General features: G+C 52.7%; 1 protein-coding gene across 7 annotated transcripts in view; it reads left to right on the top strand.

Moving 5' to 3' along the window:
- Positions 1-19915, top strand: part of agrn (agrin) — a 154630-nt gene that overhangs the window by 90538 nt on the left and 44177 nt on the right. For all 7 annotated transcript variants that reach the window (XM_035522440.1, XM_035522436.1, XM_035522437.1 and 4 more), the window contains 4 exons: positions 7930-8154; positions 11111-11335; positions 12153-12359; positions 19650-19871. In XM_035522440.1, the coding sequence (XP_035378333.1) occupies positions 7930-8154; positions 11111-11335; positions 12153-12359; positions 19650-19871 (879 nt within the window). The remainder of the gene's footprint in view (positions 1-7929; positions 8155-11110; positions 11336-12152; positions 12360-19649; positions 19872-19915) is intronic.

Genomic DNA, 19915 nt, shown 5'->3' with positions numbered 1-19915 from the left:
TTATTCAGGCCTGACCCCCATTATTAAGCCCTGCTCTGCAGCTCCGTGTCCTGATCCGCGCAAGCGGCAATTACCGGGCCGCACGGAACACGACGTCCGCGGCCTTCCCGCAGCCCCTAATTAGCCGCCTCTCATGCCGGCGAGTGTGGGGGGGAGGGGGGCTCCTATCTCCCCTCACCATTCACGGGGACATAAAGGAGCGCTCTCCCTGGCGCCGGGACTAACGCTCCATTAACGCGCCGCTCAGCGCTAATTCCCTGCCGCAGCCCGGCCGCCGCTTCCGACACTGTGATGAAAAGTGCGTGCGTCTCCTGTGGGGTCGCCCCGTACTTCCCGCTCTAACAGAGTCTCCCCAAGGGTATGTAGCAGCCGCGGGGGGAGGGATAGGGTCAGAGGGGGAACGAGAGAGAGAGAGAGAGAGAGAGAGAGACAGACAGACAGATGGAGAGACAGAGGGAAGGATTCTGGTATTAATCAGAGCAGGGCTGCTGAGGTGCTCTGATTCTGATTATATTGAACTTGGAGGGTAAAAGGTCTTACGCCTGAAAAGGTCTTCTGAAAGAAACAAAGGGGGCATGAGTTTGATTTTGTGTGTGTGTGTGTGTGTGCGTATACACTCAGTCGGGCCTATTGCAGCAGGACGTGACTGTGGGCTGCAAGATCATTGGCTGCATTGTTCACACCTGCACGTCTCCTCTGTTTTCACACAGCGCATCCACCACCCCTGACGCGCACTGGCCTTCTGCATTCACTCCCCCACTCTCCTTTACTGCCCCCCTCACTCTTTATCTCTCTCTTTTGTTTCTCTCTCTCTCTGTAATTTGGCCTCAGTTCAAAAAGGCCAATATTGCATGACTATATTGTAACAGTATTGCCAAAATCGATGAAATCCTGAAAACAGTACTTAAGACATCCATACAAAAGACCCAGAAAACCAGCCAAACCTGTTTGTCTTTGATGAAATAAGACCTTGTCTTCTACAGAGCTTTTATGTACCAGGAACTAAAAGAAAACTAATGTTGGATGAGTCATAATGGCAGAGGGTTCATATTCAGCTGCTGAAACTATCCTGAGGACAGTGTTTCAGACACCGTCCTGAGGACAGTGTTTCAGACACCGTCCTGAGGACAGTGTTTAGGAGACCATCTTGAGGACAGTGTTTAGGAGACTGCACTGAGGACAGTGTTTAGGAGACTGCGCTGAGGACAGTGTTTAGGAGACCATCTTGAGGACAGTGTTTAGGAGACTGCGCTGAGGACAGTGTTTAGGAGACCGCGCTGAAGACAGTGTTTAGGAGACTGCGCTGAGGACAGTGTTTAGGAGACTGCGCTGAGGACAGTGTTTAGGAGACTGCGCTGAGGACAGTGTTTAGGAGACTGCGCTGAAGACAGTGTTTAGGAGACTGCGCTGAGGACAGTGTTTAGGAGACCGCGCTGAAGACAGTGTTTAGGAGACCGCGCTGAAGACAGTGTTTAGGAGACCGCGCTGAGGACAGTGTTTAGGAGACCGCGTTGAGGACAGTGTTTAGGAGACCGCGCTGAGGACAGTGTTTAGGAGACCGCGCTGAGGACAGTGTTTAGGAGACCGTCCTGAGGACAGTGTTTAGGAGACCGCGCTGAGGGCAGTGTTTAGGAGACCGCGCTGAGGACAGTGTTTAGGAGACCGCGCTGAGGACAGTGTTTAGGAGACCGTCCTGAGGACAGTGTTTAGGAGACCACGCTGAGGACAGTGTTTAGGAGACCGTCCTGAGGACAATGTTTAGAAGACGGAGCGGATGTGTCAACGTGCTGTACTGCTCTTCCAATGGAAAAATCAATATGTTTGTCCCTCAGTTGACAGTCCAAACCTCGCTCCTTAATCGAGGGGTATGGTTCATTTCTCCTTTATCCCTCATCTGCACATTGGGATCACTGACCGAGCTGAACCACACCCCCACCAGCCCCTCATCCACACCACAGCAACGTCCCTTTTTCCCCATCATTACACACTGGTCACACTGAGAGGTGGAGGCATGTGAACCCCCCCGCCCACACACACACACCTCCACATGCCCCACCCCCTCTCCACACACACACACACACACACACACACCCGACAATATGATTTCTGCACGGCACACGGCACGGCGGATATAAAAGCGAGTTTGGATCGTGCCCTCGGGGTGAGACATTCAGACGATCTCCACCGTGGACCGTCGTGGTCTACTTTTCCTCCCTGATGTTTTGTGGCAGCTAACGCTAACACCGCCTAGCGCTGGATAGCATGCGCGACCCCCTTACGGCCATGAACGAGTGGTGGGTCGGGAGGGTCACGGGGTGGGGTGGGCAGACGGTGAGGCCCCTCCTGCAGCCCCACCAACGCCATCCCCCTTCAGTGTGTGAAGGGGAGAACAGAGTGTGTGCGTGCAGAGGAGGAGGGGTGTTAGGCATGCATAAGTGTATGCGAATATACGACTGTATGAGTGTGTAATGCATTTTTACACACCCGGAATGCAGCTGTTATTTAACAGACTGAAAGATTTCCCAGTGCTGACCGAGGTTAAGTATGAGGTTAAGTGGAGTTGCAGGCAACTCATTTTTTTAGCTGCAGTAACACAAGCCAATGGAAACACCCCACAAAGATAGTGATACAGGACCGTGTGTACGTGTGTTTGTGTGTGCGTGGCAGCGTCGAGGCACAGTCACGCCTCGCGGCCTCACCTCTCTCAGTGAGATGGGAGTGTATTCACACTCATCGTCAGCTCCAGCTCCACTACCCTAGTCCATCTGCCGGAGGATCTCCGCGCACGTCCTCGCAGACGCCTGGCTGGGTATATTTAGCCCAGCTGACGTTCACGCTCCCACCGCCCACTCTGGCCACTCTGCAGCAGCATGGCCTCCGTCACAGGGTGACGTCATCATCACTGGCCTGTCGCCACGGCGATCCGATGAAGCCTCTCTCCCCTGGGGGGAGGTGGGGGCCGGCCTCTGCAGCTACGCCCCGCTCGGCGATCTCTGCACCTGCGTGACTCGGCCACGGGAACGGGCTGCTGTCTCCCGGAGGCACCGGTGCTGGCGTGCAGTGGCTTCCTCCGATGATAACGGTGTTTTTGGAATGCTCACCGACGAGCTATGGTGCCTTGTTAAACAAATCCTGTCTTTCTCCTCTCCTCTCTCCCTGTCTCTTTCTCTCTCACCATCTCTCCCTCTCTCCCTCGTCTTCCTCCCCAGTCCTGATCACTTCTCAGGGCCCAGGCACAGGGTGCAATATCGCGGGGAGATCAGGGAGATTACAGCAGACCGCATTTACCACACTCTCCTTTCTAATAGCAGACGGCGGCCGTTTCACGTTTTCTCATGTATTTATGCATTTGACTCTGAATAATGCATTGTTATTTCCTCCCAACTCTGCTGCGATTTTCGACTGACAGTGCAACAATAACGAGAACTCCAAGACAATAGTACAGTTTTTTTATTCCAAAATACAATTATATATATTTATTTATTTATTTATTTATTTATTGGTTGGGGGTGGGAGTGTATTAATATGTATTTCGTTTGTAGAAAGCACTTTAAAACAGAATCGATGTAGACAACGTAAGGAAACAATCAGTTTCCCCTCATGTACCCCGTTTCAAAGCAGGGTTCAGAGCAGTTTACCTCTTCAAGACTCGTACTTTCCCACAGGACGTCATGGCTGTTGGTTTTCATGTTTTGCCTGGGCCCTCGCTGGGCGATCGATCCTTGTCCAGTGGCTCCTCTCCTGCGTCGGAATCATAAGCCTGCTGTCCGGTCCCATTCCCTCCCTTCTGAGGAATATTAGCCTCAGTTGTCCTATCAGTCCATCCGAGCACATGCCAAGATACCTTCATGATGGCACATGCGCACATGGGCCTACACACAGCAGAAAGCAGATTCTCATAGAGTCTGAAGAACGCGCGCACGCACACAGACAGCATAATAACCGAGTAGCGTGTCGGAAATGCTCTTCCCATCAGGCATGGGGGTGGGAGGGGGCAGCTTTCTGGTGACCCTCTCTGGAGCGTTCCCTACCTTGGAGAGGCGCCAGGTGGAGGACGGACCAAAGACTTGCGGAGAATTTTCTCTGCACTGCTGTACTTGTGCCTTCTGCTATGCTCACAGCGGAGAACAGACAAGATCAGGACTGAAGCAAGCCAGAGCACATCTAATCCATAGTTGTAGGTTACAAGAAAGTTGCATGCAAACATTACTAGGTTATGGCAGTTTATGGCATGACATATTCAACTAAAAAATGCACGTGCATGTGTGTTTGGCTTTGCGTGTTTGTTGGTGCACATGAATGCAAGTGCATGTGTGTTTGCCTTTCTGTGTTCATGCCTGCATGTGAATGCATGTTTGGCTTTCTGTGTTAGTGTGTTTAAGCAGGGTTGGCACTTCCTTCGAGAGATGCTGCTTTTATCTTAAACAACCAGATGTGATTTTCACCATCACGTCAGCACTTAGGAAACATCCTCCTACGTGCCAGATTAGAAGCAGATATTCCAGCATGCCTGTTAGCCCACGGTCAGACATCACGGCCCCTGACGCTGCTGCATGGGTCCTGCTGACCCGTGCGTCGCGCTGTCTGGCGCTTCTGTCACTGTCAGTTGCTCACTACATGGTAATAAGTGGCTTCCATATTACCAAAATGCTCTACAAGCTTAACACAACTCCTGACGTGTAGCACGTCATAATGCCTCATAACACATCATAACATGTCACCATACGCTGTGCAGAGGGAAGCGTAGTATGTGTTTCATGCCGCGGCATTCTCGGTTATTTTAGTCGTCTATGTCAGTGTTGAGGATCCAGGCTGCGATGGCTGTCGCAAGCCTTCGTATGAATCTGCAGCCTGCCTGCCGCTGTGCGCTCTGCCAGCCTGCTCTGGCGCACGTGCCTGAGCGCAGGGCCAGGGCAGGGGTACCCTCCGAGAGTCTGTTGCCCCGTGCCCCGCCCACGCTGGGTCGAATACTGAGAGCGCCCGCATGCACGCAAAGTTGCGCGGCGCGTGTGGCATGGGCAAAGCGGAGCGTATGGCCTTTGAGCTCCACCCGGAGTGGCGCGTTTTATCAGTTTTTGTGCTCCAATTTTTCTGCATTCTGTGCCAATGGTGAAGCATGTAAAAGTGGAAGACAGCCACAGTCAAATAAGGCCCTTTGAAGAAGTACATCAAAAGAATGAATCACCCAGCAGAGCAGGAGATGACAGGAGTCACTGGTGGGGGCGAGGAGGAGCGTGTGTGTGTGTGTGTGTGTGTGTGTGTGTGTGTGTGTGTGTGTGTGTGTGTGTGAGAGAGAGAAAGTACTGAAAGGGTCTTCCCTTTTTTCTCCATGTCCTCTCTCTCTGGCTGCGTGGGGGAGTGTGTGGGTTTGGATGTGGGGAGGGGGTGTGGAAGACTGACTTGAAGAGGTTTGTACCAGGGAGGCTCTGGAAGGTGAGGTAGTGAGTAACAGAGTGGGGCTGCCCACGGCATCTTTCTCATTAACGTTTACACACACACACACACACACACATCCACGTTTTTAGATTTAGCAGTGAAGACTACTAAGTTTATTGCATGCAAAATGCATGGTGAATAGAATATAAAAATTTGGTCTTTACAAATGTAGCAACACACACACACACACACACTCATACTGTCACCCAGGGCTGCCATATCGGGCGTGTGCTACCACGCGATGCCTTCAGAGGGGCAGGGTGGGCGGTGATAGCTCCCCCACTAAACTACACTTTAATCCGGACCAGCGCTCACGCACCACGGCCCAGTTCTGGTGGAGGGGGGCATCTCTCCCTCCTTCTCCCTGTCCGGTTTGCACCCTCTCGCCATGCCTCCCCCGTAACGGGTGCCAATGTGCCTACACTGCACTATTACTCAGCTTCCTCTCTCATTATATAAAAAAAACCCCAAACCTTTATCCTGCCAGTATTCGGCTGGGTGAGAGGAGTTAATTAGCAGGAAAGCGGGGGAGCGGAGGCGGCTCCCGCTCTGGAGGTGCCTTCCCCCCCGTTCCCGTACGCGAGCGCTCCCTCCTGCTCGGCTGCCGGGAGCCGCCCGCCTCTGTATGCCTGTCACATTCCTGCCGGCAATTTTCCTTCTTGTCCTGGTCCGGGAGCAAGGCTTATCTGCGCTGGCGCGGGAGAGAGAGGTGGGCGCGTCCTTCTCAGCATTCCGGGCAGCAGCTCCCTCTCGCCCCGCCGCTCGGAAGCTCCGGAGGGGTAGAGGGGATATCCGCAAGCCGTGTTTATTGGGCTCAAATGGAGTTGCAGGGTGAAACCCGCTTATCCACTGGATGTCCGAACACGTGCAGCTCGACCGCGCTGGTCTGGAACGAACCTTCCGTGCAAAGTCCGTGACAAAACACCTGCCGCCGGCTATTAAATTAAAATACATTAAAATACAGCCAGGAAACGGAGCGGACAGAGCTCCGTAGTAGACAGAGACGGCGACACAGGGGATGAGTCAGAGCCAAGTTGTCAATGGCGCTAGCAGCAAAGAACCGTGAAGGGCCGCATGTCTGAGATTCGTGAGCGCGTCCCCTGTGGGGGGGGGATCGTCTCCCCGCAAGCTCCTGCATCATCTCTCCCGGGGCTCCTGCGGCATCGCTAATGAGCGAGCGTCTCAGGCAGAGAGGATGCGCTCGTCAGAAGTGACACAGCTTACATTAGCACTGTTTCCTTCGCAGAAGAAGGCTTTTTTTTTTTTTTTTGAAACGGAGAACACTCGTTTTAGCGAGCTCGGCAGAAGGAGCCGGAAGTGCTGTGAAGCGCGAGAGGCGTGAGGGAGGAAGCTTTTTTTAGACAGATGAGGTACACAGAGAGCGAGCTTTGATCACCTGCCATGAGGAAGCTCCAGCGATCCCATTAACACAGCACGGAGTGTGTTCCACACACGTGTGCTAGTGCCTTTCACTACAAGAAGGAGGAAAAAGAAACGCGGAGGCCGGCCTTCCGAGAGCCGTGAGGCGAGCAGAGATTCAACTTTAACTAAACAAGCCAACTGGAGTTGACTCGGAATCGCATGGGGGAAAAAAAAGCACACAAATGATCCGGCGAGGGACGGTGAGCAGATACGGAGCGCTGCTGAAAACGCCAGGCATGGACAAAGAGAGTGATAACAGGCAATATAACGGAGCCTGCTGGCCTGCTGCACTGTAGGAAATGAAACAGAGGTGCCCCTCTCAGACCCCCCCCAATGCGCAAACAGACACACACACACACACACACAAGCACGCTAACCTCAGTGCCTTGCATGAATAGTTAGTGGCAAATATAATAATGATAGCAATCGGATGGCTCTTCAGAACAAATACAAATGCATATTTAGTTCAGGCGAATCTCTTTCCAGCCAGGTGAAGAAAAGGACTCGAGTCATTGCTAAGTGCTGAGGTGTTTCATAATACAGAGACGTCGTCGTCTGGAAGGAAACGCGGCTTCCTCCTCCTCTGAAGGCTGAACGCAGGGGCTGACGCGGCCCGCTTTCCGACTTGCCGGAGCCTCTGGGAACGTCTAGTGAGTGCCCAGCCTGCCCGGATCGGCCGGTGATGGATCAGAAGCTGTGCCGTGCTGCGCTCTGCCGACGGACCATCCTGGGCTGCCAATCCCGGCTCTGTTTCTATACAGAACGGGCATAATGTCTGGCTGTCTGGTTTCCCATTTCTCACACACAGACAAATGCCAGGATATTCGCTCAGGTTCCTCCTCCACGCTGTGGTGGTTCTGTTTAAAAACAAAAAACAAAACAAACAAAAAAACATCGAACTGGAACTCTCGCTTCTGTTTCCACAGGCGGAACCAGCTGTGATGTGGGTTGGGCGCAGGGGTGGCTTCGACATATACCATGTTTAACTGTGATGCTGGTTTTTCTCCCCTCGCGCCCACCTCTGTGCGTGCGTGTGTGTATGTGTCTGTGTGTGTGCGCGTGTGCCCCCAGCCCTGAAGGACCCATGCAGTGAGGTGACCTGCAGCTACGGCAGCACGTGCGTCCAGTCGTCCGACGGCCTGTCTGCCAAGTGCATGTGCCCGCTGAGCTGTGAGCCCGTTCCCAAGTGGGTGGTGTGCGGCAGCGACGGCCTCGACTACCCAAGCGAGTGCGAGCTCAACACGAAGGCCTGCTCTACCCAGAAGAACATCCGCGTGCAGCACACAAGCCCCTGCGGTGAGTGAGCCGGACCCTCCTCGTCCCTGCCTCTGTGCGATTGGTTACGTGAACAGGGGAGGCTTTCCCAGTAAAACCACTGGCACACAGTCACAGAGGAAGTTGGCTTAATGGAGCGCTTTCCTCCTTGTGTTTTAAATTAGCCGAGCGGGGAGACGCATTACGGGTTCTTCTCCACACTGAGATTAAGCATAAACATTTGAGATGTGTTAAATGCGATAAATTAGAGATGCATTTTAATTTGGGAACATAAGCATTATGTGTATAATTATAGCTGAAGTTAAGTGGGCCTGTTGAAAGAATCCCGAGTAAGTTAATTACATTTTTATTAATAGTCTTACTAGGTTGCCTTGTATGCGTCGGGCTCTGATTCTGTGTTCGCAGCCTCTGAGATTTTAAAGGTTGGATTGTTGAAGTGGAAGTGCAGAAGTGCTTTTTAAAAATACATGGAGAATTGTAGATAAATCGCTTTGCGCTGAACGACAACTCCTTCCTGCCTCACCTCACCGACTGGTGGAATTTTAGATTCCAGCTTCTTTGATTAAATTCGAGCCACTTCAGGTTGGCTAGCGTGGCGCGGGCAGAGCGCCTCGTACGCACGAGAAGGTTCTGCACCACGGCGGAGCGCCTGACCGCATCTCCCAGCCCCGCACGCGCGTCGCACCGCTCTCGGACACGCCAGCGGTGCTGTGTCGGACGCATCCGGCCGTGCGGGGGCTGCGTGATTCGGGATGTTTTCGATCGCTGTAGTTGTGTTCATACGGGTTCCTCTGGGTTTTTGGAGGTGCGGAGGTCGTGCGAGAAATTTCAAAGCCACAATCGTGCATATTAAGGACGCGGCTTAGTTAGGGAGTGACCATGTTTTTCATTGAATGAATCCCATTATGGGCTGTTTGCATGCGGGTAGTCACTCCCATCAATCACCGTGGAACTGACACCCGGGTTAGGCACGTACTCCGAAGCCAAAAAAAGACATGTTTCTGCTTTTTGAAATTAGTATATGTCATCTGCATGTAATTGAGCAGAATTAATATGATCGGTGACATTCTCCGTGAATCTCTGAGAGCTGAAAATTGCTTGTGAAAGTGAATCCTGCTGTGTTCTACCTTGTGTCAATACAGGCAATAAGCAGAGTTGCTTTTGGGAATAAAGAGGGGACTACTTCTAGTTCAGTGACTACCATGTGGAAACAAAGGCTGCGTTGTGTCCGTCCGGGAGAAACGGACAAAGCCTCATGTCTGTACACACATCGCCCGCCCGCACAGTGCACGTGGGCGGGTGATGTGCGATTTCTTTGCATTCTGAAAAGATCATCGCCACGAGTAGCAACTCCCGTTTTCTGGGAGCTTCCGGAGATGGATGACGTCGAGGCGCTCTCCGAGGGGGTAGGGCGAGGAGATTGGGGAGTAGGCCGGGATAACTCACCCCCTGGAGGGCTGGGACGGTGGGGGTGTAGGTGCTCGTGGTGGGTGGGTGGGGGTTCTTTAAGACCTCGTGGGCGAGGCCTTACCTTCTGCTCGGTATGAGGCAGTTGGCTGTACTGTGCCTTAATCCTGTCTCAGCCGGGCGTTACTGTCTGACGTAGTTCCGTATCCACACGCTCGCGTACACCATAAAACCCAGACACGAAGTGGGAATTGAGCCATTGTTGGTTCAGTCAGTGGATGCACACACGAATCGCTGGCCGACCGTGTATGCAAACTAACCCAGATAAACAGTGGCTCTTCCTGCATGGGCGTCTTGGCCTGGACCGAGCCTGCGTGCTCAGGGCCAGGGCTAGGACAACATGGAGGGCTCATCCACACAGCTGGAGCAGGCTGCCTGCGACTGGCTAATTAGAGCAGGCCCTGGGGGGGGCAGTTTGAGCTGAGATGCTGGGATGGGAGCCTGGCCAGGCACTGTTAATGGGAGGTAATGGTTTTCTGCAGTGATAATGGCTAGATCGCATTGCACAGTATGACTTGAGCCAGTGCTCGCATTACCAGAATCCCTTTGGTCTAAGTCTGAGTTTTCCTGTGTGGCCCGATCCACAGTCCCTGACCTGCCAGTGGCACTGCCCATCTCTGCCTGCTTCTCTCTCTCTCTCTCTCTCTCTCTCTCTCTCTCTCTCTCTCTCTCTCTCTCTCTCTCTCTCTCTCTATCTATAGTTCTTCTATACCCAAGGTCTGTAGGTCATTATTCTTAGTGTTTATTTCAGGCCCTCTTTTTTTCAGTTTTTATTCCTCATTTAACAGTATTAGTATTTCTTTCCACCCGTAGCTGATTTCTTTCATAACTCTCTCTCCCTCCCTCTCTCACTCGCTCTCTCCCTCCCTCCCCTACTCTGAATGACTCTTTCACTGTTTAGCATTGTTCGGATGCGCGATGCTTGCTGAAGAGTCCTTTGTCTCTTCTCCACATTGAGCAGTGTGGAGGCTGGTGTGACTGTGCCGCCATCTCAGTAAGTGAAATGGCATTTCTGTTAGGGGGACGGGGGTCGCTGCTCGGCGTGCCTCAACGCGCCCTTCACCCGCCCTGCGTGCCCCACGGGCACCTGGGCCTCATCAGCCTCCTCTCAGCCATCAGTCGCCTCCCGTCAGCTGTCACCAGCGCATTTCGCCTCTGCACGATTTTTCCTCGGTAAATGACGCTTCGGAGACAGCCGCTCCGTCATTCCCGATGGCCGCTACGACCTTACACTTGGCTCAGTGCGGATGTCATCTGTAAAAGGCGTGGCATCTGTGTAACTAAGGCAACACAGGATTCACTTGATCGCTTACCTCTTTTCCTCCTCCATGCATTCATATCAGTGTTACTTCAAGCAGGATGTCACTCTCTTTTTCCTGTTTACGCATCAGAGTCGATCAACGTGTAGCCTGTTAGCATTATTAGCAATCTTTCTCCTTCATCCTCCCCCCCCCCCCCCCCCCCGTTCTCTCTCTCTTTTCCTCTATTCCGGTGTATGTCTCTCCATCAGACCCGTGCCGCGACCTTCAGAGGGGCCCAGACGTGCTGTGCGTGGTGAACACACAGACCCGCAAGCCGGAGGCACTGGTGCTGCCGGAGCCGTGCCCGCCGGCCCCCAAACCTCTCTGCGCCAGCGATGGGCGCAGCTACAACAGCAAGTGTCAGATGCAGCGCACGGCTGTGCAGAAGCGGCGGCAGCTGCACCAGGTCCACAGCGGGCCCTGCAGGAAGGAAGGTGGGTTCCCGGCGCCGGGCGTTACCGACCTCCACCAACACAGCGCACCTGTCGGGTGCTGGCAGCGCCATGAGGGCAGAAGCTCCAGGGCAGATGGAACGATGCTCCCCCGCCTCGCCGTGGTGGCCCAAAACTCCGCCCCTGAGCTAAGCGGACTGACCGTGTTTCACTCCGCAGTTAGAATCCGTGTGCGGCTGGTCCCAGTCTTCTGGGATGGGGTCATTATGCTTGGGCTTCTGTTGCCCAACTGGCAAGTGTAACAGTGTGTGTTTGTGAACGCGTGGCTTCGTATGAATATTCATTTGTGGGAGCGTTTTTTGAAGCCAATTATCGTATGTTTGAATTGCATTAACTGACTGTTTGTGAAGTGAAACTGGGGAAGTTTTAGAGAACAGAAACCAGATGACAATGATACGCGGCTCTAATCAGCATGTACAGCTTGTCACATCCATAAACGCAGATTGGGTAATGCAATCAAATGTAAATCAAGCACTGACTTGTACAATATCATAATAAGTCCCCTGATTTTCTCGAGCCGATGAAAGGCCGCTGTAATTATGAAGCACTCCAGCTCGACTGTGACAGCTTAACACAACTGTGAATAGAAAAAGATTCAAATCAATCTGAATGGAATTAGATAATTGATTAAATAATCAAGCATGGTAATTAATTCAGAACCCCTGAGTGAGTCAATATGAGTCGTCTGATTGAGTGAGTATCAGTCAGCGTTGATTAGCATGTAGCCTGTTAGCGTTATTCGTGTGGTTTTTTTTTTTGGTGATGCGTGTTTTTCTGCGTGCACGTTTGTGTTACCCAGAGGAGTGCAAGGAGGAGTGTAAGTACAGCGCGGTGTGTCTACTGGAGCACGGGCGACCACGCTGCTCGTGCGAGCCCATCCACTGCGACGGCTCCTACCGGCCCCTGTGCGGCCAGGACGGACTCACGTACCCCAACGAGTGCGAGAGGCGGCGCGCTGAGTGCCTGAGCCGCACCCCCATCCCCGTCAAGCAGCAAGGCCCCTGTGGTGAGTGGGGGCAGGGCTTCCAGGGGAGGGCGGGACTACGTGCGTGCTTTTGTCTGTTCGAGTGCGTGTATATGTGGGCGTTTATGTACGCGGGCCGCCATGGCCGGTGTATATATCCTTTGTGTTTGTCTTTTTTGTCCGCGCGTGATTAAACGATTAAAGGGGCCCATTCTCCACCATCACGCGCCAGTGCGTGTAAGACATGAGTCACTGACCCCATGTCTCTTCCACGGCCTCCATGTCACACCAGCAGTGCCGGTCCTCCACCCCATTGCACCCTGTCCTCTCCACCCCCCCCCCCCTCCTGTCTGTCTGTCTCTCTGCTTCCAGATGTCCTTGCTGGCTGTCTTTTAAAGTGTCTTCTTTCTGTTCCAGTGTGTCTCTTTGTGTCTCTGTGTCTTCGCGACGTCTGCTCAGGGCCTGCGGTGGGACACGCCACCCATTGCCACTTGGGGAGAGTTCAGCCTCTGGTCCCCCCACTGACCTGTAGGTCTTCACCAGGTGGCCCCCTTTGAAGTGCCACCCCACCCCTGTATCCCCCCCCCCCTTTTCTCTGCTGCCCCCTACTTCCCAATGCCCCTGTAGGCCTCCTGCCATGGTTGGGCGAGCAAGGTGATGTCATAAAAGGTCGGGGGACTTCTTCTACTTTGCGTGTGATGTGTTGGTCTGGATGAATCCATCCCTGCTGTCTTGAACCCGTGACCCCTGAGACTGTAGCCCTGTACCTAGCATGGAAAAGAGCATGCCATTCCCTTTTGAACCCCTGACCTTCTGGTTCTGTGGTTGTCTCACAAAATGCCCTCAGAATCTCTACGCCATCTGAGCTAACCCTCTTCAAATCATATATCCAGAGCTGCCTTGGTGAGTTTCTTTCTCTCTCTCTCTCTCTCTCTCTCTCTCTCTCTCTCTCTCTCCTCCCCAGTATCACCCACCAGGATTCATTAGCATTGTTTTGCAATCTTTGTGAAAAGATGCATAAATTATCATGTGTAATGGCAGAGTGCTTATTTATTTTTATTTAATTTCTTTTTTTCTGACAAAGTAAATGGTTTGGTCTTCTCAGTTTTCCCAGTAGCAAATTAAAATGTGGTTTTTATAAAATGTTTTTTTTGGATCTCAACATTTTGCAAATGTCTAACGGAATTACTTACACCTCACAAGCCGAGAGGTGCGGCCAGGGCTCTGCGCTAGTGCAGACTGCAGGTACGTGGGGACAGCTCTGCACTGCTCTCCACACCTGTGGCCAAGGTGGCGGATAATTCCATGGCTCCCCCCACACACGCGCGCGTGATCGTGTGCCTCCAGCTCCCAGGAGTTCCACCCCTTTAACAACGTTTCAGATCCCCAGACGAGACGAAGGCCATTTCCGGCGCTACATGGAGCATCTAAATGGCCCCGTCGTCACACTTTGATCGATAGCGTCGGCCCAGGCTGCGCGCACGTGTGTGTGTGTGTGTGTGTGTGTATGTATGTGTGTGTGTGCGCACTGGTGGGAATAGTCACAGGCACGGCGCTACGTTTAAAAGCATGTCGGTGATGATCTTGGATCCCGACACTGCCTCGCACGTTTCCACACGTCCTCGGAGAGTTCCTGACGCAGAACCGGCTGCAAACAGCAAAACAAACGTGACCTTTTCGGAAGGGGGAGCAGCTCGCCGGGAGAGAGACCCCACACCCCCCCTCCGCTCCAGCTGAAAGTTCGCCCGCGATTTTGCATTCTGTGCCAGCGCTCCCATGCCTCATCAGGAACAGGGGTGCTACTAGGAAGCTTCGGGTTCTCCAGAGAAGCGTTCGGGCCTTTTGGGCGCCTAGTAGGTAGCTGTAGAGCATGAAATGTCAAGAGGGCTTGGAAAGGGATAGAGGACTTGGGAACAAGCGAGAAATAATACGGTGTCCACTGTGTTCCCCTGTAATATGAGGTCAGGTTAGGCCTGCGTGTCCATCAAACAGACTGAGAGGTGGGCGGATGCTGGGTGGGGGTTGGAGCAGCAGGATGGAGGACAGAGACCTGCTGAGAGAACAGATGGAACCTTTGTTCCCCATATGCTTTTAAACTCTCATCCATGAGATTGACAATTCCCCAGGCAGCTCTCCCTTACTTGCTGTGTCTCACAAACACACACGCGCGCGCACCGCGATCCCTTACCTGCCCGTATTTATACCCCCACTGTAAGGGGTAGATTTTTCGGATGCAGGACGAGGCGCTGCACAGCGGTTAACGCACACGCCTGTCCAGCACACTTCTACCTACTGCAGGAGCTGATCAGTGTTTCCGAGGCAGCTCCTGTCCTGTCTCAGAGGCCTCCAGTTCGCCAGGAACGTGGGCAGCAGCGTGGGGCTGATTATACAGTACGAGAGCCTCATCTCTCTCGCCAGACATGTCAGGTAGCAGACTGACACTCATGCTACACATGCTGTTGACCCAAATACAGTCAACAGAGAATCAGGGAGTATGTCTCAGGGCCAGCGACTACATTCCTACTCTCTCTCTCTCTTTCTCTCCTCTCTCTCTTTCTCTCTCTCTCTCTCTCTCTCTCTCTCTCTCTCTCTCTCTCTCCTCTCTTCACCAGCACAGTGACTCAGAGACTAACACCGTGTTCCAGCATGGAGATGTTGAGGTGGGTGAATAAAGACTGAGGGACTCTAATGCCCTGGGCAAACCTCTGATTAATGCTCAGCGTTTGCTTCTGTATTCGTGTAGCAGCTGTAAATTTAAAAAAAAAGGGAGGGGGGAGGCACTCACTCACACACACACAGTTTCTTGTTTTGTTTATAATATGTAAACAAAAACAACATCGTCTATATATACATACTTTGTTTCTTATTGTTTTGTTTCTACACATATAAAGCAGTGAGGGAACAGTAATGAATCCAATTAGAAGCCAGCCAGGCTAGTGGGAAGGTATATTTAGCTCGACCCTCGGCGGCCTGCTGTGCATGAGAAGGGGAATCTGGGTCACTGTGCAGGCTAAGCGAGCCTTCACCAGCCTGCGTGTGCTTGGCTGTGCAGTTTTTGTTTGCGTGTTAAATACGCTTCGTGGAGAACACAGTGTACAAACCCAGCTCCGTCACCTCCTTCCTGTTGTGTGCAGTCTAGCTCGTTATTTTTGGGTGAACGCCAGCAGTTGTACCACGTCTTCGCTCTCCGCCCTGCTCCTGATGTTGTGTCCCCGTGGCTCTTTTCGTTTGAACTTTTGCACTCGGTGTAGAGGGTGCTCTCACCGTCCCCTCGCCTGCGCTCGGGGGAGGGTGGCCGAACTGCGTCCTTGTTTAAATTCATGATGTGCGGTGGAAAAAGTTTGCATGCCCTTCGCAGCCATCGCCTGGTGATAAGTGCTCCGTCAAAAAGCAAACGGCCCCTCCGGGGGTTTCTGCCCGCGTCGCGCTAATATTTCCATCGCGCCCTCTCTTCCCCTCGTGTCGGCAAGCTAATAAATGTTTTCCCCCAAGCCGGAGGGAGGAAGGGTGGCACAGAGGGAAGGGGAGAGAGAGGGCCCCGGGGGCGGAGGGAGAGAGTGGGCCGGGGCACCTCAGAAACGCGGGGGCGGTGATAGCGAAGCGCAACGAAGCCGGTTAGCCTACCATACCACTCTGCCAGCTGCGTGGCGCTAATGCTAAACACACAACCCCGCCTCACTGGGCGCATCGGTGGAAGCTAAGTCCCGTCAACCCCCCCCGCCGCATTCCTTCTCCACAGCCGAACGGCTTTATCGCACTTGCCATGTTCCCGGTAATCCCGTCACGATCCCGATGCCCATCTCCATATGCATAAGGCTTAGCCGAGTGCCTTCGTTCTCCGATGCGCGCGGCTTCCACCTCGTGCGCACGCTAACGCGATAAACTGCCTCGGCCTCCTCCGCGCGTTGCGGGGTGTCGGATCAGGACGCCGAAAGCCCCGCGCCCCGCCCGGCCCGCTCGCCCCGCTGGAGAATCAGCCAGCGGCGAGGTTCGACGTGTTGGGAGAGGAGCAGCCTGGGGAGCTGTCAGTGCGCCCCCGCTCATCCCGTCCGGGTGCTGGAGCTAGGGGCTAATTAAACATCGGAGGAGGCAGTGTGTAGGCAGTGACAGGGCCTGCGCCGTGTGTGTGTGTGTGTGTGTGTGTGTGTGTGTGTGTGTGTGTGTGTGTGTGTGTGTGTGTGTGTGTGTGTGGAATCTGGGGAAGGCCCATTGATGACACATCTCTCTAACACCCCCAGCCCACAACACCTGATCATAACAATAACCCAGCCTCTGCGCACGCTCTCTCACTCTCTCTCTCTCTGTCTCTTTCTTTCTCTCTCTCTCTCCCTCTCTCGCCTCCTCATTACCCGTTGCTGCTTTTCGGAAATTGCTCGAGCTCCTCTTTTATCCTTGTTACGCATTCCCTTCTTTCTTTTACGTTTGCTTTCTGGCGCCCTGACTCCATCCCACAAACCGAGGCCTGCAGCCTCTCTCCATGCCCGGCCCCGTTCCCTATCCTCATCCTCGTCCCCGCCGCCATCGCGGCTGTCGGCTCCGCTATGGCTCGAGTCCTCGCGCAGTGGTGCCGTGACACGGCACCTCGCCTCACCGACGACAGCCCGCTGCTTCAAAGCGGCTCCCGCCCCCTCTGAAAGTGTCTCTCTCTCCTGTTTTTTGGCGAGAAAATACGAAAGCCGTCTCAATTACTATAGCCTGCCTCCGTTGCTGGAGGTTTGTACAAAGTCCGTAATCGCAACCGCAAGTAAGATTATTTCTCGGAGAAAGACCCCCGACCCCCTTTACTCTCTTCCCGCATTCCTTTTCTGGGCTTAATAAATGCAAAATATTCTCTCCCTTCCGGAGGGAGTAAACAAATGAAAGTGAAAAGAAAGAAAAGAGCAGAGAGACACAAGGTGCTATCAGTGGCCTGCTTTAGGAGCTGGGCCCTGGGAAAGGGTCATCAGAATCTTTCGGAAGGGGCATGGGCACTCAGCGAGGGCAACGGTGAAGCTTCCTTTGAAGTCCTGTTCCACTGTTCCCAACTCATGTGCCAATTAAAAAGAGTTTTTAATCCCTGCCCCCCTTCAAAACACAAATCAATTGCTCGGTTGTGGCTGTGAAGCGGAAGCGTCCTCTTCTCTGAAAAGAAGTGCCTTTCTTCTTGGGTTGCTACAAGACATATCGGCGCGGTAGAGTAACGTTTGGGAAGATGACTTATTGCATTTCCCAGTTGTTTGCTTGTGTGTGTGTATAAACATGTTTGCTTTTAACAGGTCTGTTATGGCTATGTGTATGGAACTCCGTGTGTAATTGGGTAATGCTACAGAATTAGTTGCGCGCCGGATATAAAGGCTGTTTTACTCTGCGGAGTTTCCAGCAGCAGTCTACTGCAAGTCTCCTGGCTCCAGTCCTAATCTAGGCAGGATTACAGCACTGTACTGGAGGGGTTATCACAGGCTTACATCCATCCCTGCCTCAGCACACCCCAGCCCTCGGGTCAGGGGGCATGTGCAGGTTACAGGCTTGAAAAGAACCCGCAAGCTGAATTCTGAGAGGAGATGATAAAACGATACAGGTTATTTAACAGCCAGAGGAGTACGCTTGTTCTCTCTTAGCTGTTGTGTGGTTTGCAGAGATGAGAGAGGCTATCAAAATGGCATTTTTATTGCCTGTTTTGTTTTTTGTTTTCTAAACAAATGTTTTGCAGATTTATTAGAAGGCCGATACTTATCTGTGTATTAACCTGAGTACGTCTGTGTTCATAATGAAATCAGTACTGTTTCTGAGATCAGACAGCACAGTGGCGTATAATCCTGGAATAATTACAGTAATGATGGCACCACGGGCAGCATGGCTCATGCTTACGCTCACCCACACCCACCCACCCACACACACACACACACACACACACACACACACACACAGAGCAAAAACAGTGGCTGGGGGATCACTGCTTGCATATACACCAATAAAGAAAGCACACACACATCCCGCTGGGCATGGCAACACAAACAATTACCGAAACAAAGTCACGCGCCATCATCCAAACGTGGGCATGTCTGCTCCCTGCCTACTCGCACGGATACGGCATAATCAATCAGAAAAGAAACGCGCCGGAGCCGTTCACCAAACCCCACGGCCCGCCCTCCCTCCGAGCGTCAGGCTTGCATCAAGCATCGCTGCATTTTTTAAACTCCCCTCTCCAACTCCTTCATCATTCTGTGAAAATTTTGCATTTAGAGCTCCTGTCTACGTCACCAACCCGCCCCGCCTAAAAAAGAAAAAAACCGCCAGTAAAACAAATGAGCCCCACTCTCTGGCACTAAGGCAGCCTGTCTCGGCACGTCCCGCCAGCCAGCGGCCTGCGTCTTCCTCTGCAACGGAGCCTCACAATAAAGAACTGATTGGAAAATAATGAGGCAGTGATGAAAAGGGTTTTCAGCCCTGCTAGAGGAGGCTGCACGTTGTGCTGGTTCGCTGCTGACCCAGTTCCTTCTCCATCTCTCTCTCTTTTCTTTTCCTCTAAAGAATATATTTTCCTTTTCATGCTTTCTCCTCTTTTCTCTCTTGCTGTTTTACCTCCTTAGTCTCTGTCTCACTCTCTTTCTTGCTCTTTCTCTCTCTCCCTCTCTGTCTAGCTCTGTCTTTCTCCTCCTAACTCTGCTCTATGTAATGAACTTACAGTACTGCTGTTGTGGACAGAGAGGCCCAGATGATGTTCTCTCTGGTGTTCATATATCATACCAGCAGCCTTGCATGCTGAATTATTAACCAGGCCACTCCTCTATCTGGGATTTCTCTCTCTCTCTCTCTCTCTCTCTCTCTCTCTCTCTCTCTCTCTCTCTCTCTCTCTCCCTCTCTCTCTCTCTCTCTCTCTGTCTCTCTCTCTCATTCATATATATATATATATATATATATATATATATATATATATATATATATAAAAAATCAGTGAGGGAAGCCTGCAGGTGAGACTTGCACATGCGGTTTGTGGATGCTCAAATGTGTCACTATGTTTGTCCATGGTGTTCCTGGTTCCCTTCTCTGGATGTGTGTGTGAGTGTGCGCGCGTACTGTGGTCAGTTAGGCTGTCTGTTAGGATGAGCGAGACATGTCAAAACTTCACACAGAGCAAAACTAGCAGAGAAAAGAGAAAGTAAAAGAGAATACACCCCAGCAGACACCACTGCGAGATGATCACTTATGCTGTCTGCGTTTCTTCCCACGACCTCTGGCTCTCTTCCTGCCCGAACCTCTGACCTCTCCCCGTCCGCCTGTCTCCGCTCGCTCGACCTTGTCTATGACCTTCTCGCTAACTCCCGTGTCTCTCTGCTCCGCCCCTCGGGCCAGACCTGAACGTGCCGAGCCCATGCCTGAAGAAGACCTGCGACTTTGGTGGCACGTGCGTGGTGAAGAACGGTCAGGCCGTGTGCGAGTGCCCTGATGCGTGCCCTCCAGCACAGGACCCTGTGTGTGGCAGCGATGGGCACACCCACAACAGCCAATGCCACATGAGGGCCATGGGCTGTGCCCTGCAAAAGCACATCCATATACAGCACAAAGGATCCTGTGGTGAGTCTGCACACACACGTGCAACGCGCACACTTGCACGCACA

This window comes from Electrophorus electricus, chromosome 24 (genome assembly GCF_013358815.1).
Source record: "Electrophorus electricus isolate fEleEle1 chromosome 24, fEleEle1.pri, whole genome shotgun sequence".
NCBI lineage: Eukaryota > Metazoa > Chordata > Actinopteri > Gymnotiformes > Gymnotidae > Electrophorus > Electrophorus electricus.
Note: the sequence above shows the minus strand (reverse complement) of the source record. Positions and strands in the feature narration are given on the sequence as shown.